Below are 17,451 nucleotides of genomic sequence, written 5' to 3' on the forward strand. Positions count from 1 at the left end.
TCCCTCTTAATTAGTAGTTCTTTCTTATTTTTCAATCTGCCTCATAATGTAAGATTATACCTTTCCAGGAGAATTAAGATTCCTTGAGGGCCAGAACATTTTGGTTTTGTCTTTGGTCTTTCTGTGTGTTAGTGCTTATAAACATCTGTGGAATAGAATCCCACCTCATCATCTTCCTAAATCTGTGCCTTCTTTTGACTTAATCATTTCTGTTAATAGTACCACTATTCTTCTAAAAATGTATCCTCAAAACTGTAGTTTGTTTCCTCTCCCTCCATCCTTCAATATTTTTTTGGGGGAACAATTTCAGTTATGTATTAAGTGGTTTCTCTGTTCTAATCTATCCTTAATCAAACACTAATAATCAAACTTTCCCAATATATGTGATGATGATGAGACTTCCTTGCTCACAAAGAATCAATGGCTTCCACTGCCTACTGGATAAAGTAGAAACTCTTTGTCCAGATACTCACATCTCCCTAGTTAAGTTTCAGTTTACCTTTCTATCTTATTTCAAATCATGCAGCTTCATCTACTCTCTACTTAAGTAAAAATGGAATTTAACAAATTCCATGAGTATGTCTCATACTTTCTCATTTCTAATCCATTGTTTCTTATGCCAGAAATTCCCTATTTCCATCTCTATGTGTTAAATCCTATCTATTCTTTAAGATGTTTTTAAAAGTTCTCTTTTCTCATGAAATTTTCCTGATAATTCCAGTTAGAAATTATTTTTTTCCCTTTCAAACTCTTATAGTACTCATGGCACTAAATTGTTTCTCTCATGCATATTTGTTAAGGGTCTTGCAAAGCTGGAGGTGTTAGATATAAGGGTTCGTTGGCTAGTTATTATTCTCATCAGGTTATGTTTGGCATTAGTTAGTTGTGTATAGCTCAATTCTATCACTAGAATATAAATTCCTTGAGGTCAGCGACCACTATCTTCTGTATCTTTCTTAGTTACTAAATAGTGCTGAACACTTACTGAGTGGTTCAGTTTTTAACTTAAAATGTGAGTGAATTAAGCATCTTATGTTTCTCTGAGAAAAATTAAAATAAATTGCTTTTTGTGTCTTGTCCTTGATTTTTAAAAACTTCTTTGCTCTGTGAACTTTGATAGAAAAAAATGTCTTCTGTTAGTGTGCCAGAGTATGCATCCATTCCAACCTGATTTTAATTCATCTTCTTAAATGTCTTCCTAGATCCCTTTCCAATTCTTCAGTTAAGGTTCTTCATATGACATTTTACATCAATAACCCTTGTCAGGGCCAATAAAAACATCTCCATGATTTGATCCTTGGTTGTTTTTTTCAGTACTTCTTTATAATTTTCAATATTATTGTCTCACATGTTTCTTATCTGAGGTATGAAATATTTTCTAACTTCATATAATCTTTGTTTTATGCTTTTTCTCTGCAGCTACTTTTTTTTCCCTTCAATTTTATTTCCACTGAAAGTAAACATTTTTCCAGATTTCACTTTTTTTTTTTTTTTTGCATTACTCTTGTGTTTTAGTTCCTGTTCCCAGGAACAAGAACTTCTTCTACTCTTACGGTTTCTAATACTAAAATCATCCCCATAAACAAGTACTTATTCATCTTGTCTAGCCAGTAGCTTAATCCGGTAGCATAGAAAGAGTATACATTTCTCTTTATACCTATTAACATTTCACTATATTGAATCTGCTCACAACATTCTTGGTCTTTTCGTCTGCAAGCAATTCCCCCTCTAATCCAGTATAGAGGACTACTTATGAATGACGAACAAAATTCAAATGAAGCTGTACTTTCTATTTCTGGATGATGACATGAACTGGTATTGATGGTTCAGCAGAAACATACTATTGGGGAAAGTCTTCTTGCTCAGTCATTTCAGTCATGTCCAATTCTCCATGACCCTATTTGGGGTTTTCTTGGCAAAGATACTGGAGTGATTTGCCATTCCAACTTTTTAGCTCATTTAACAAATGAGCAACTAAACTAAATAACAAAACTAAGCTAAACTAAACTAAACTAAACTACACAGAACTAAAGCAAATAAGGTTAAGTGACTTGACCAGGGTCAAACAGCTTGTCAGGGCCTGGGGCTAGATTTGTACTTAAGAAGGGAAGTCTTCCTGACTCCAGGTTTAGCATTCTGTCAACTGTGCCATCTATGCCCTGAGGAAAGTCTTACAATATTTCAATCCCAGGGCAATTAAAAAAACATACAGGCTATGTTTCTGCCTTTTAAATGATATTTAATATTAAGGTCATTTCCTTCATAATTCTGTGGCATTTTATGATGACCACCTCCAATCAAAGATCTTTTTTTCATTAGGAAGAGAACAAACATAAACAGGACAAAAAGTATCCTGAAATAGCAAGCATGGCTACCATTTTAGCTCAGGAGTCCCAGGATCCCAAGTCTACTTGTTAATGTTCCTGATGTAATACTTCCCCCTGCTTCCATTTCTTTGACCAAGTGGAATGCAGCTTACCTGTGGCTGTCAGTAGCAACGAACAATCCTGGCCATTCAGATACTCCATGGCAGTGACTCTTGTATAGCGAGGATTTCCATTGTGAAAGTAGTCCAACTTTTCCCCTTTTTCCCAGTCCCAAAAACTTGAAGAGTTTAAGGATAAAATAGGAAATGAAAATGAGAACAGTATCTTTTTTATTAGCAGTACAATGAAATCTCTATTAAATCAGTACCTTCTCAATTATAAAGGTTTATACTTATTACACATTAAACTTGTTTTTCTCCTTGGAGAATTTGAATGTTTGTTTGTTTGTTTGTTTGTTTTTAATTAATGACTTTTCATAACATCTCTTGCTTTTGAAGAGGAAGTAATAAGATTAAATCTCCATTACAAGTCTTTCCGTTACAAATTTAGTTTTGATGAGAATATTATATGCACACTAAAATCAGGAAATTGCTTTATCTTTATATACAGTATAAAAATAACACGTCAAAAATGTAACATCTGATTCACTGTCCATTAACCTACAATTATTACTTTGAGACTTCATCCCTTTATAATTCAACAGTAGTCAAGAGCTATAGAAAGGATGCTTTCAACCTTCAAGAGATTAGAAAAGTAATGAAGGGTATCTCATAGTCAATTTTTGGGACCTCTCTGTTTGAAATAAAACAAAAGAGCCCTACATTCAGAGATGTAGATAGAGTATACAACACTTCAGCATCCTTCAAATGTTGAAGAATCAGTATTTAAATCAGCAGTTAAATCATGAAGAAGTTAATATTTAGTTAATACTTGATGACGTCAGCAGAGTAGTTATCATAACTCTTACCAAATGCTGTCTTTATCAGCTACAGCTATGCAAGGAGTGAAGGGATGGAATTTGACCACTGAAGGAACACCAGGATTCCTATTAAGGAAGATCTGATCATCTAGTCTTGTAATACCTACAAAAAGAAATAGAGAAGAAAGTATTTGGTAATTAATCTGAATTTCTATGCTTATATCTAAGAAATTGAATATAATACCTTAAAGAAAATACAACAGAATTTATGCTCATACATGAATGAAATGTAAGCATATCTGAATTCTATAGCAATAATAGTATATGCTAGTATGATTGTATGTGATATTACTCTTATTTTTTATTTATTGCAAAGCTTATTAGACTATAGATTTCATGAGGTCAGGAATTATGTCTTCTATTTCTTCATATAGGAAATGTCCTCTGGAAAAACCTCACTACATGTACCTTTGTTCCATCCCATCCCACTTTCTCTAGCATATTACACACATTATCATCCCTATTCTCTAATTTATCTTCAATCTCTCTTTGACCTCCAGCTATTTTTCTGGTGCCTACAAACATGTCTATGTTTTCCCAAACCTCAAAAAAAACCCTCCCCATATAGTTAGCTATTGTCCTATATTTTTCCTCCTATTCTTGTCTAAACTCTTTGAGAAAGCTACCTATACTTAGTGCTTCCACTTCCTCTCTTCAATACTTCTGGGTGTCTTTCCAAGCTCTGAAACTGTCAGTCATCCTCTGTTCTGGGAAACTTTTTCCTCTTCGTGCATTGCTCTTTCCTGGTTTTGCCTCCTACCTGTCTGAACACTTCTGAGTCTCCTTTAATGTGATGCTCTCTCACCTCATCTAACCCTGATTTCCTTCTAGGCAGAATAAATAGCAACTTTTGGTTCTGTCTTTCCTCTCCACTTCCCCATGCCTGTCCACTGAGTTTATTTTCCATTTACACTGTATGTATCTTTTTCATATTGTCTCCCTTATAGTCATTTTAGAATGTGATCTTTCTTCATATCCTGTCTTTAGTTCTGTGCCTGGCATATAGTAAGTAATTAGTAAATGCTTATTACTTTAAAAATGCATGGAGGGGAGATTAAAAGTGTATAAGAAAGAGAAAAAAAAAATCCAGAATCAATAAAGGGAGGTGGGGGAGGAAAGAGAAGCCAAATAAAATGTGGTGTAAGAATGTAATGGAATATTATTAGAAGAAATAATGAAAATGATGATTTCCAAGAATCCTATATAGCTCAACTTCTTAAACTGTAGCTCAAAACCCTAATGTGGGGGATGAAAAATTATGATTTATTATCAGTATAAATGTTTGATTTCTGTATCTATTTTAGATAACTATACATCCAGGGTCATAAAAAAGTTTTTTGGTTGAAAAGGGATCATGAGTGGAAAAAGTTTAAGAAGCTCTGCTATGTAGTATTAGGAAGTGATACTGAATGATGTAAACAGAATCAGGAAAACAAGAATAGCAATGTGTTGAAGAAAAACAACTTTAAAAAACTTTTAAAAACTCTGATCAATGCAATGACTAACCTTGAATTCATAGGATATATGATGAAGGATGTTATTTCCTTCTTAAAAGAGAGGTGATGGACACAAAGAGACATAACATTTTGGATTTGTTTTGGTTAACTATGCTGATTTGTTGAAAGGCTTCTCCCCCACTCCCTTCTGTGAATTTTTAATAAGGCAGAAAGACTGGAGAGAAAGAAGTTAGAAACAATTACTCAGAAGGTAAAGAAAGAGAAGGCAGAGGAAGAGGCCACTGTAGCAATGAAAAATGTACAGATGAAAACAATGAAGTTCCAAAAGAAACATAAAAAAAATAGGACAGTTTTGAAAGTAAAATGTAGAATATATGTGTGTGTATTTGTTAAAAAGCAAGTATTATGCGTGATTTTACACCAAATCCTTTTGTTTTTGTTATGCAGAAATGTTAAAAAAATTTTTAATGCCTCAGTTCAGAATAAAAAAGGTCTTGAACCATTAGAATTAGAAAGAATTTATTGAAGTTACTTTTCAGAAGTACAATGGTTGTGAAACAGATAGACCTTATTACTTCAAAAAATGGCATAGGCTGATAATTTAAAAGAGTTCAAAAAAGAGTTGGATGTGGTATTATTATCCATGAAATGGTCAATCATACTTTATAGCAGTTCTTTCAGATTCAAATAGAAGCAGATCCTAGTAGCTATATACTGACTTAGAAAGCCACAAATTAACATTATCTATGTAGCATTGTATTTTTTGTTTGTTTGTTTTAAGGCTTAAACATTAATGTTTAAACACTACCTACTTATATTTTAATCTGCTTCTCACAAAACTGTGGATTCTGGCCCACATTGGACACTTCTGCTCTTTAGGATGCAAGATGATCTGTTTGGAGATCTCGTATGGGATACAGGCTAGTATTTCTTACATTCAGAAATTCTCTTGAATATGAGACAAATTTTGAGGCAATGACAAAATAATGAAAATATTTTACTCTTTATTAATTCGCCCTTCTGAATTCTGAGATTCCAATATGGTATGCTTGGAAAACTTTTGAGACATTTAAGCATCTCCTATGCAGAAGAATGAACTATACTCTCTATTATTTGGAAATCAATTTACTTTTAGAGCAGAAGACCAAATAAAGGTTCCAAAAGAGAATTGGCCTAACATGCAGTACTAAGTAATACTTGCCACAGTAATGGTAACTTGAAATCCTGTATGAACCAGAACTACATAGACAGATGTCTGTAAATCTTTAAAAAACTTTAAAAATTCATTTTAATTGATGATAAACATTTATTTTCACTTCCTCCCAACTTTCCCTTCCCTCCCCTTAAAACAAAACAAAATGATTAGTAAAGTATAAAAAATTTCTATGTTGTCTTTATTCAAAAACAGCTGTCACTTTCTCATGTGATTCCATTACTTCTTCTACAGGAGACAGGTAACATTCTTCGTCACCAAGGCAGTTAGGTGGCACAACATATAGAGAGCTTGGTGACAGCAAGAACAGAATTCAAATCTAACCTCATACACCAGTTGATACTGGGCAGGTTAACTTTTATCTATCTCAGCTTATTCAAATATAAAATACAAGTATTCCTAGGTTTCTATGAAATCATCCATTGTTATTTCTTATAGAATAATACTATTCCATTATATTCCTATGCTATAAGTTGTTCAGACATCTTGCCAATTAATAGTAAGTTTCCACTAGTTTTGCTACTATAAAAAGAGTTATTATAAATATTTATATAAATATGTGTCTCTTTCTTCTTTCTTTAATGTCACTTTAATAATAGGAGTATAGGCCTAATATTCTTGTTAATTAAAAAAAAAAAAAAAGTACTGACAATTTGTTTACTTTCATTTCCAAATCTCTCTCACCTCAGCTCTCAACCCAGGGAGCGATCCTTTATGACAAAGGATTAAAAAAAAAGTGAAAATACTATTTAGCAAAACTAACAAACATATAAAATGAGTCTGACAATATATGTAATATTCTATACCTATAGTTCTCTACCTCTATAAGGGAGGGAGCTGCTTTTTTCGTCTCTTTAACGATAAGCTTGGTCATTAAAATTTCTTACAACCAGGATTTTTTTTTTTTTAAAGATCCTTTTTATACTGAGAGTCACTATGCTATAAGTATCTCTGCATTTATTTCTAAGTACCACTAAGTGGTGATGCCTGGCCATAAACTAAAATATACACACACACAGACACACACAATCACACAAGCACGTGTTTTTATATGATGTCATCCTTATGGTATGTAAAAAAAATACCTATTCTTGAAAGCATTTAAAAAAAATTTAGCATTCTTTATTCTTTGTACTTAAAGAGGCCCAATGACATCATGATGTTGGAATCAAGGTTCACAGTATTTATATATATTCATTCTCAAAAGTACTTGAAAAAAGCTGGCTAGATAAGGGTATGTTAAATGGTGTTAAATGGTTTTGATAACATTATTTTTTTTCTTTAGGCATCTAAAGTAGCATATATTATCATCAACTTATGAGCATCCATCCTAGTCTCATTTCATCCTTATGACAAAGAGGTTCAAGTTGATCAGACAAAGGATAACTAAATTATAAGGTTTCAATTATTTAAGCTAATCAGTACAGTTTTTGTGTGCTCTTCATTTTCATTTTAACATTTTAGTGGTAAGAACTCTAGATATAGTTTTGATGTAAAGAAATTAAAGAGAAAGGTGATACTTTAGTGATACTTCAGATTCTCAAATTATTAAGAAATGATATGTACATTTTGGATGTTTGCATAAGAGATCCACTGACATTGAGGATGCAGCTGAAGGATGGAGCAAGAGGGAATAAAGGGAAATGAATCATGGAATAAGGAAAATGTAGAAAATTAACCACCTGGATATATAACTGTCATTGATAAGAATGCTCCATTTGCTGATAACAGATTTTACTTATTTGGTTAATCTGGTTCAAAGTATTAAATTTTGCTTATTTCAAATAAAGGTATTACTGAACCCAGACTCTGAATATGATAAATATCTGAAAGAGGACAGACTTAAAATTAGTGTTCAATCCTTCTCAGTTTTAAGTATACATGTGTTATTTTGACATTTTACAATCTCTCATTTGCTTATTTTTATAGCAGTTCAACAGTCCTCCTGACAAACACACCTCATCCCATTTTATTAAGTCTGAGAAAGTAAATCTAAATCTGGTTTACACAAAGATGGCCTAGTCTGTTTGCAAAATACCAGTTTTGGTTTCCTGACACTCAGCTCTGATTTTACTATTTAATTCAGACCTAAAACATTACAGTAGACATTCTTTTTTAATGTCATAGGCCCGGATAGCCTCTAACTATTAATTGTCCAAGGCAGACTCAGCAGTAGATTGTCTTGAGCAATAGGTTAACCAATTCATTTGAGGAATCCAAACTAAAAGGCTGAGGTTTCAAAGAACTTCCATTCTCCAAGGAAAACAATTTCTAGAATTCAGAAAAATAAGGTGTTGAGCACTAGTTTCAGAGAATGGTCTTGTTCTACTTTACCTGGAAGGATATGGAAAGGTTTTCTGGAGGAAGTGACACCTGAGTTTAGACTTGAAGAGAAAGATTTTAATAGGTGAAGATGGAGACTGTATTCAAAGCAATAGAGGATGGACTTTCAAGTAAAAGATGGCAGAATTAGATTGGCTACCATCTAACTTGGCTGTCATATAGAATGTGTGAATATGAATAATGTAAAATAAAGCTAGAAAGGAAGATTGGAGGTAGATGGTAAATGGGATCAATGGGGTAAAGGGGAGAAAAAGCATATTTATTATTTCACCACATGCCAGGCATTGTGCTAAGCCCTTTTTATAAATATTATCTTGCCCAAGGTCACACAGCTAGTAAGTGTCTGAGGTCAAATTTGAACTCGTGTCTTGTGCCGCTTGGCATAGCATCCTATCCACTGCACCACCAGCTGCCTCTAAGATGATAAATGTCCAAACATTTGTGAGCTTTATCTAGTTTCCTGACTGCTACCTCATAAAGACATGAAAAGTTATTTAAAAAACCAAGATTAGCTTTCAATAGTGCATGAGTATACCTGTTAATGAAACATGAGCCAAAGATATAATAAAAAGAAAAAAAACTATAAGTGTAAATGAGACTATACATAAAAATGTTTCGGAAATGTCACTGAACTTGAGAAGTAAACAATCATTTGTTATGCTCAGTGGATCAAGGGTGTATACTAGAGCCATTTAGATGGCTAGTGAATATTACGAGATCACATAATTCAGTTTAGCTAAATAACTTGGTTTGGAGGGATGAATAATTGGAATGACATTTGACAAAGGCCCCACTCTGACTACCCTTTTAGCTCAGTTAAGAGCGACAAGAGTTTATCTTATTGACCCCTTCTTATGGCTTTAAAGAAGTAACACATATTATTCATCAGAACCTTATGGAACAGGAAGAAAGGTCAAAGTGGTAAATCAATAGAATCTGTTAAGAGTTTCTAAATTATTCATTTTATGCCAGATCCTTTGGCAGTGCTGTACCTATCATCTATAATCAGTATAGTTCCTGAAAGTTTTGGCTGCTGACTTGCAAACCAAGGCCCTTTAGAGTTCCTGCATTTGCTTAAAATGATACAATTGTATTATTTCCCAAAAGGGGAAAACCCACTCTTAATTTACTAGCTCACAGTGAAAAAAAAAATTGTAACTTTTATTTTGGTGCTTATTCTGATTAAATCAGGCTTTTTCATCATTAGATTTTATTGAGTGTACTGTATTTCTCTGCAAAGAATATTTCTGTACTTATGATGGTTATGGCTAACAAATCTGCAAATACACCATGCTCTGTAATGTTCAGGAATAATATATATCATTTGTTCTCCCCTCCCCCCACTTATTTCTGATGCTTACCTAATGAAAAGCTGTTCGATATAGTGTAGTGCTATATTTGGAGATAAGAAGAAACTGGATCCAAATTCTTCCATAAACATGTCCTACCTGGATGATCTTGAGAAAAGTCATTGGTTCTCTATGTGCTATAATTTACTTGTTTAGAATATGGGTAAATGACATCTATACTAATTCACAGGAAATGAAGGTCAAGCGAGATAATATAGAATGGATAACATTTGGATAAAGATCAAAGAAGGCAGCAACAGAGATGATACTGTTAGCAAAGAATACCACAGACTACCTAGATAGAAGGAGAAAACCAAAGAAGAGTTTAGGAAACTTCCCAATCTTGGCACAGAGCCTTAGTGAAGGAGAATTTGAATTCTCCAGTTATATATGGAAGCACCCTGGGAAAAGCAGAGTAACTAATAATTTTTTGGTTCTCCTTAATAATAAGTCTAAATTTCTAAAACTAGAATCAATCAGAGTCAATAAACATTTGTTATGTGTTAAGTACCATGCAAAGCCCCCCAAAAATTATTTTTACAATTCACACATAGAATGAGTGACTTGCTTGGGGTCGTCCAGGTAGAACATATCTGTGGAAGAATTTGGATCTAGGTTATTCCTGATACAAATACAGCACTCGCTACACTATAGCAAACAACTTTTTATCAAGTAAACATCAGAAATAAGTATGGAGAAAAGAACACATGATTTATATCATATCTATATTATTCCTGACCAGCACAGATCATAGTATATTTGCAGATTTGTTAGCTAAAGACATTTTCTGCCCTCAAGGAGCTTACAGACTAATGGGAGAAGACAACACAAAGAAAAAAGTTCAAAAGTCAGAGATAGGAAGGAGAGGAAGCTACCCAGCATGTGGTCAGGGCAGAAAAGATCTGAGTTATGAGTTTCAAAGATCACATTTTGCAGAATGATGAGATTCTGGCAATTAAAAAGAAAGTGACTTCCCTGAGTGCTTGCCTCAAAGTGAGAACTGGAAGCAGCTCTCACAGGTCAATCCCCTACTTTCTCCAGGCAGAGGGGAGGAGAAGCCCCAAGGGAGAAATTGTGCATTTCAGAGTTGATTTCTTTTTGAAGATGAGAAAACAATGAACAAAGTGATTACTTAGAATCACTAAGGAGTTACAAGTTGTTGAAATACAAAGGATGAGAACTCTAGGAGAAATGATGGAAGAGGAAAGGAAAGTTGGTCATAATCTGATATGCACCCTAGATTTTAGAAGAGTAGATTTTAATGGTTTCAGAGAGGATATATATGATCCTATTAGCTCAGAAAGACTAGAAACATATTCTACAATATGTAATTCTAATGACACAAGAAAAGCAATTCCAATGAGAAAGGGAGAGTTTTTTTCTAATAGGATTGCTGTGAATGCACATAGAATTTAACAACCAATTTAGACTTAAAAGATATGTATTACTGTATCATAGTACTAGACAAGAACTATTGCTCCAACTTTCAAAATATGAGAAAAGATATTGCTAATGATAAGCTAGAAATTTTGATGTGGATGTCTGGCAAAATGTAAAATGTATTATTAAAGAGAAAGGTTGGACTAGATCACCTTCAAACTACCAAATTCTGTGTTTAGTGCTTTGAGAACAGGAAGCCGTGACCATCAACAGCTGACATGGGCTTATTAATAAAATGAGTCACATCAGACTAATATCATTATTATTATTATTATTTTTTGGACAGGATTACTTGATTGGTAGAACAAGGAGCTGTAATATTTAGAGATTATCTAGATTTTAGTGAGATACTTTATCACGTTCTCATGTTATTCTTGATCAAAACAGGGAATGTGGGCTAAACAATAGGACAATGAGACATTTAGAATTGATTGAATGGTTTGGCACAAAGAGTAATTAATGGGTTCATTGTCAATTTGTAAAGCAGTAGCTAGTGGATAGATTCAGGGATCTGCAGTAGATTCTGTGTTTTTTAACAAACTAATCAATAACTGAAAAAGGTAACATGTCATGCTTACAGAATGAAACAAAGCTACAGGGGATAATTAACATGTTGGATAATAGATTCAGAATTGTAAAGTGTTTAGCACAATGTTTGGCACATAGGAAACATTATATAAATGTTAACTGTTATTTTATAGCATTTCAACTGGCTAGAACACTGGACAGAATCCAAGATTCTGGGAGAAACATAAAGTCTTACACCTTGCTTTGAGAAACTCAGTTTTTCAAATATAATACAAGAAGGGTATAGCTAGAGAGGAATTTTTATGAAAAAGATGGGAATTCAAATATAGTGGCAAAAACATGGAAACTACAAGAAGGCTATCAATTGGATAATGGCCAAACAAGTTATGGTATATGCATGGAGCAGCACTCTGACATAAGAAATGATATAAGGAAAGCAATTTACTTGATATTAACATTGTAGAGACAAACAACACTGAAAATTTTAAGAACTCTGCAGTGCAATGCAATGACTAATCACAATGAACGATATGAGGTGAGATCTTTTAAGACAGTTGTGAAAATCGAGTAAGGCTTCATCTACTTCAGAGTTTGAGTAGGCCTGAAGGACTTAAAGCATTGAGTTAAGGGTATACTTAAATCCCCTTGCTGCTATCCTCCTATGACATCAGTGTCTCCCTATTTCAGTCAAATATGGGCAACTATGTACTTATTGGTGAAGTTCAATTTCTTGGGTAGTTCCCTCGTTTAGAATGTAAGATCCTCAGCCAATAAGGATGAGGGTCAGTGGTGGGAGGGGGTATTTGCGTTAGGGATTAAAAGTGTTGACCCTGTTCCCAATGGTGCTTCCTATTTTTGACTGTTTGCTGGAGGGATGGGATGCCCTTCTAGCAAGAATGTATAATAAACTTTGCTTTGCTTCTAGCGATCTCTCCAGCTTTTTTTTTATTAAATGGTGACCCCTCATCATTTCTGAACCATACACAATTATGGAGGCCTAATAATGAAGCATGCTAATCACCTTCTGTGAGAGAGGTGAAATCGATAATTTTGGATAAAGCTAGTGTAGGAATGTTCTGCTTGACTATGTGTATCTATTATAATTTTTTTTTTTTTTTTTTGGTTTCTTCTCCCTAGCACAGGTGGAAGTGGGAGGCAGGAGAAAAAAAAGTTCATTAATTAACAAAGAAATCTAAAAACCCAGAACCAAAACCAAAATAGCATTTATGGTTGTAAGCATTTGTGTAAAATTTTAAAGTTTGCTGAACATTTTACATGTTATCTCATTTGATCCTCATAGCAACCCTGTCAAATAAGTATGAATAATATCCCCATTTTGCAGATGAGGAAATTGAGGCTCACAACAGTTAAATGACTATGGGCAGGTAGTTGGTGTAGTGGATAGAACACCAGCCCTGAAGTCAGGAGGACCTGAGTTCAAATCTGATCTCAGACACTTAAACACTTCCTGGCTATGTGACCTTGGGCAAGTCACTTAATCCCAATTACCTCAGCAAGAAAAAAAAAAAGTAAAATGAATTGAGCAGGGCCATAAGAGTCAGTATAGAGTGACAGACTTGGACATACATTTTCTCTGATTGCAAATCCAGCACTCTACACACTGAGACATCCAGTCATCTTAACATCTTAACAAACCAAAAAAAAAAAAAAAAATAAACTGGTGTTTTAGATCATTGCAAACTCAATATAAATTAATAGCAGCAGCCCTGAAAACCTCATCATGATGTGGCGGTAATCCTGGTTTCTTGAAGACTATATCAGTGGTGAGAAAAACCCTGGCACCATAGGTCCTAATTATCCCATTCTATGCATGAGGGACCCTAGGCCCACATTTGGGGATGGATTTTCTTATTTGAGCAATGGCAAAGAAGCCAGTGTCACTGAATTGCAGCGTATATTAAGGATGAAGGTGGCAAGGGGGTGTAAGGTTTAAAACTGGAAAGATGAATGGGGGGAAGAGTTATAAAGGACTTTGAACACCAAACAGAGGATTTTACATTTGATTCTAGAGGTGATATTAACTTTAGCAGAAGTTGACTAAGCAGTAGGGTGATGTGATTAGACTTGTACTTTAGGAAAATCACTTTGGAGTGAAGGATGGATTGGAGATTTTTCCAGAGGAAAACTGTTACAATGGAGAAGGTACAATATCATAAGAAGATTGGCTGAAATCTTGTGAGGTTTAGTCTAGACAGAATTTGGCAGGGGAAAAGAGAAAGGAAAAGGAAAGGAGGGATAGGGAGCCAGAGTGGTCATGTTAAAAAGTCTTGAAGTACATAAATGACCATGACAGTTTAGACCTATTTTGCGTGGTCCTGCAGGACCAATCTAGGAACAATTGTTGGGATTTTTAATGAAGGAGATTTAGAAATATTCTAAATTAATACTGAGTGGGGAAAGGCAAATTAAAACAACTCTAAAACATTTTATCAGACTGGATAATATGACAGAAAAAGAAAATGACAAAGGCTGGAGATAATGAGGAAAAATAGGGACACTAATGTACTATTGGTAGAGTTGTGAACTGGTCCAACCCAAAGAGTTATGAAAATGTGCACAAAATATTTTTTATCCAACAATACCACTGCAAAGATCTGTATCCCAAATAGATCAAAGAAAAGGGAAAAAGATCTAGAGATACAAAAATATTTATAGTGGCTCTTTCTGTGGTGGCAAAGAATTGGAAATTGATAGAATGCTTTTCAGTTGGTGAATGGCCAAACAAGATGTAGTATATGATTGTGATGAAATATTACTGTGTATAAAAAATGACAAGAGGAATGATTTCAGAAAAAAACTTGGGAAGCCTTAAATGAACTGAGAAGGAGTGAAGTGAGCAAAATTAGGACCTCATTGTGTACAGTAACAGCAATATTATAATGATGATCAACTGTGAAAGACAGCTACTTTAATACAATAATCCAAAACGATTCTGGAGGAATGCTATTCACTTCTAGAGAGAGCTGAGTATATATTTTTCATTTTCTTAGTTTTTCTTATGATTTGGCTAATGAGGAAATGTTTTTACATGATTTCACATGTATAATTGATCTCATATTGTTTACCTTCTCAATGAGTGGGGAGAAACTGGTAAGACAGAATTTAGAATTCAAATTTAAAAAGAAATGTTAAAAAAAATGATTTTTTTTAAAGGCAAAAGGAGATTTAGGAAAAAACTCTTTAATAATTAGAGCTATCCAAAAAGGAGAATGAACTGCTTCAGAGGAAATCTGTTTCTCTCTCCCTGGAGATTTTCAAGCAAATACTGAATGAATAATTATTGATCATTTTATAGAAGCAATTCTTTTTCAGGCTAATCTAAATGACCTCAAATCTCTTTAATCTGAGATTCTTTGATATTCAGGAGTTAGGGAATTTGCAAAGCAGATGGACAAATTTCAATGGTACTAAAATCATTGAGGAAATCTCTTAGGGGTTCTGTATACTTCTGCTCCTGCCCATTCTGGACTATGAAAAGTACATACTGTCATAGAGGTTTAGAGGGAAAGGTCCAATTTTCCTCAGTGATCCATCTCATTTGTTTCCTAATCATATTACAATGATGCTTTATCATAGCATAAAAATATTTATGGTTTCTTAAAGACTATATCAGTAAAGTGCAAGATGTGGCATATTATACCTAGTTCATGATATTTCAAATAAAGATTCAGTGACTGAATGTTGATCTATTTCAAATAGATCAACCTAAATCTGTAGGGATTCAATAGCAGATTGGCTACATGGTGATGAAGTTCTTGGTCAAAGCAAACCATGAATGTCATTTATGAAAGCACAAAGAGCTTGTGATCTGCATTAGTTAAATAAGCATCCATACCAAAGAAATAAAAAGATACTTAATGGGTGGCTTTCTTCAACAGAAAAAAAAAAAGTCTCCTTTACATTAGAAAAGAAGCAAATCAAAGATAGCATTTAAAGTATTATATGTATGGAGGCCCCACTTACCCTTCTGGATGATCTGCTGTGCTTGCTTTCTTACACGTGTATTGCGTAGAAACCGCCACTCCCGTTCTTTTCGGATTTGGCTCTCCAGATCATGTTCTTCTGGGATCTTTGAACAACAACAAAAGATGAAATCAAACTCAACTGCCTGAAGGAACATTAAAAAAAAAAGTCTTCTTCCTTCAAGTCTTCCATAAATGCTAAAATAAATGAGTTAGTCTGGAGAAAATGGCATTTTGGTCAGGACCAAATGTCTTGATGTGTAAAAACAGATGGTCAGTATTTAAAAGGCTTTACATCTTAAAGTCCAGTGAGTAAGTAGCTAATGGAGAGCCATTATATTGCAAAGTGGAGAAAGAGGAAAGTATACATGGAGCTAATGAGAGCCATTATATTGCAAAGTGGAGAAAGAGGAAAGTATACATGGTGGGCAGCTAGGCAGGGCACCTGAGTCTGGTGAGTACATGCAGTAAGTAATGCACTTTGTAACCCGGGAACTGGGTTAACATTCTAGCCTTGAATTGCTGTATAACACTGAGCAAGTCATTTTACTTTCTGGTTGAGAATTGTCTCAATTAGGGAAAATAATATTTGAACCATCTACTTTCCAGGGTAATAAGCACTTTATAAACCTTAAAGGGCAATACAAATTTGAGTTGATATCACTATCAACATTATTATTAACTCCTCTCATCTTTTTGAGGGACTTCAGATAGAAATAGCAAGGAGAAGTCATTACTACTATTCTTTTATATTTGACTTTTGGGAGGATACTATTATATACATGGATAAAATATCTACTTTTGAAATTGAGCTAAGTGGCATGGTGCATAAAGTATTGGACCTAGATTCAGGAAGGCTCCTCTTCCTGAGTTCAAATCTGGCCTCAGACATACTTACTAGCTGTGTGTCCCTGTAAGTTTCCTAACCCTGCTTGCTCTAAATCACTATTGATTAAAGAAATGCAAAGTGAGGCAATTCTGAGGCATCATTTCACATCTAAGATGACAGAAAAAAGTAATGATGAATGTTAGAGGGGATGTAGAAAAATTGGGACACTAATGCCTTGTTGGTGGAGTTGTGAAATGATGTAACCATTCTGGAGAGCAATTTGGAACTTATGCCCAAAGGACTATAAAACAGTGCATAATCTTTGATCCAATAGTTACAATTGAGCCTATATGCCAAAGACATTATAAAAGAGGGAAAAGGACTCACATGTGCAAAAATGTAGTAGTTCTTTTTGTGATGGCAAGGAACAGGAAATTGAGTGAATGCCCATGAATTGAGGAATGGATAATATATTATGGTATATGGATGTATTGGAATATTATTATTCTATAAAAATGATGAGGAGGCTAATTTTAGAAAAGCCTGAAAAGACATACATGAATTGATGCAAAGAGAAGTGAACAGAACCAAGAGAATCTTTTATATAGTAATAGTAAGATTAAGAAAGACTTAGCTCTTTTCAACAATCAGATGATTCAAGGAAATTCTAACAGACTTTTGATGGAAAGTACCATACATATCCAAAAAAGGAACTATGGAGAATGAATGTGGATGAAAGCATAGTATTTTCACCTTTGTTACTGTTATTTATTTGCTTATTTTTTCTTTCTCATGTGTTTTTTTCTTTCCATTTTGATTTGATTATTTTTCCTCAATACGATGAATATGGAAACATATTTAGAAGATTTGCATATATGAATTGCTTGCTATCTTGGGGAGGGGAGAAAGGGGGAAAATTTGAACACAAGGTTTTACAAAGTTGAATGCTGAAAACTATCTTTGCATGCATTTGGAAAAATAAAATACTACTAAAATAAAAAAA

At 34.0% G+C, this 17,451-nt stretch overlaps 1 protein-coding gene across 3 annotated transcripts in view; it reads right to left on the minus strand.

Moving 5' to 3' along the window:
- RPTOR (regulatory associated protein of MTOR complex 1) overlaps positions 1–17,451 on the minus strand; it is a 551,396-nt gene that overhangs the window by 56,223 nt on the left and 477,722 nt on the right. For all 3 annotated transcript variants that reach the window (XM_051995401.1, XM_051995400.1, XM_051995399.1), the window contains 3 exons: positions 15,621–15,726; positions 3,295–3,409; positions 2,480–2,604 (listed from right to left, as the gene is read on the minus strand). In XM_051995401.1, the coding sequence (XP_051851361.1) occupies positions 2,480–2,604; positions 3,295–3,409; positions 15,621–15,726 (346 nt within the window). The remainder of the gene's footprint in view (positions 1–2,479; positions 2,605–3,294; positions 3,410–15,620; positions 15,727–17,451) is intronic.

The sequence above is a fragment of the Antechinus flavipes genome, chromosome 4 (genome assembly GCF_016432865.1).
Source record: "Antechinus flavipes isolate AdamAnt ecotype Samford, QLD, Australia chromosome 4, AdamAnt_v2, whole genome shotgun sequence".
Taxonomy (NCBI): Eukaryota; Metazoa; Chordata; class Mammalia; order Dasyuromorphia; family Dasyuridae; genus Antechinus; species Antechinus flavipes.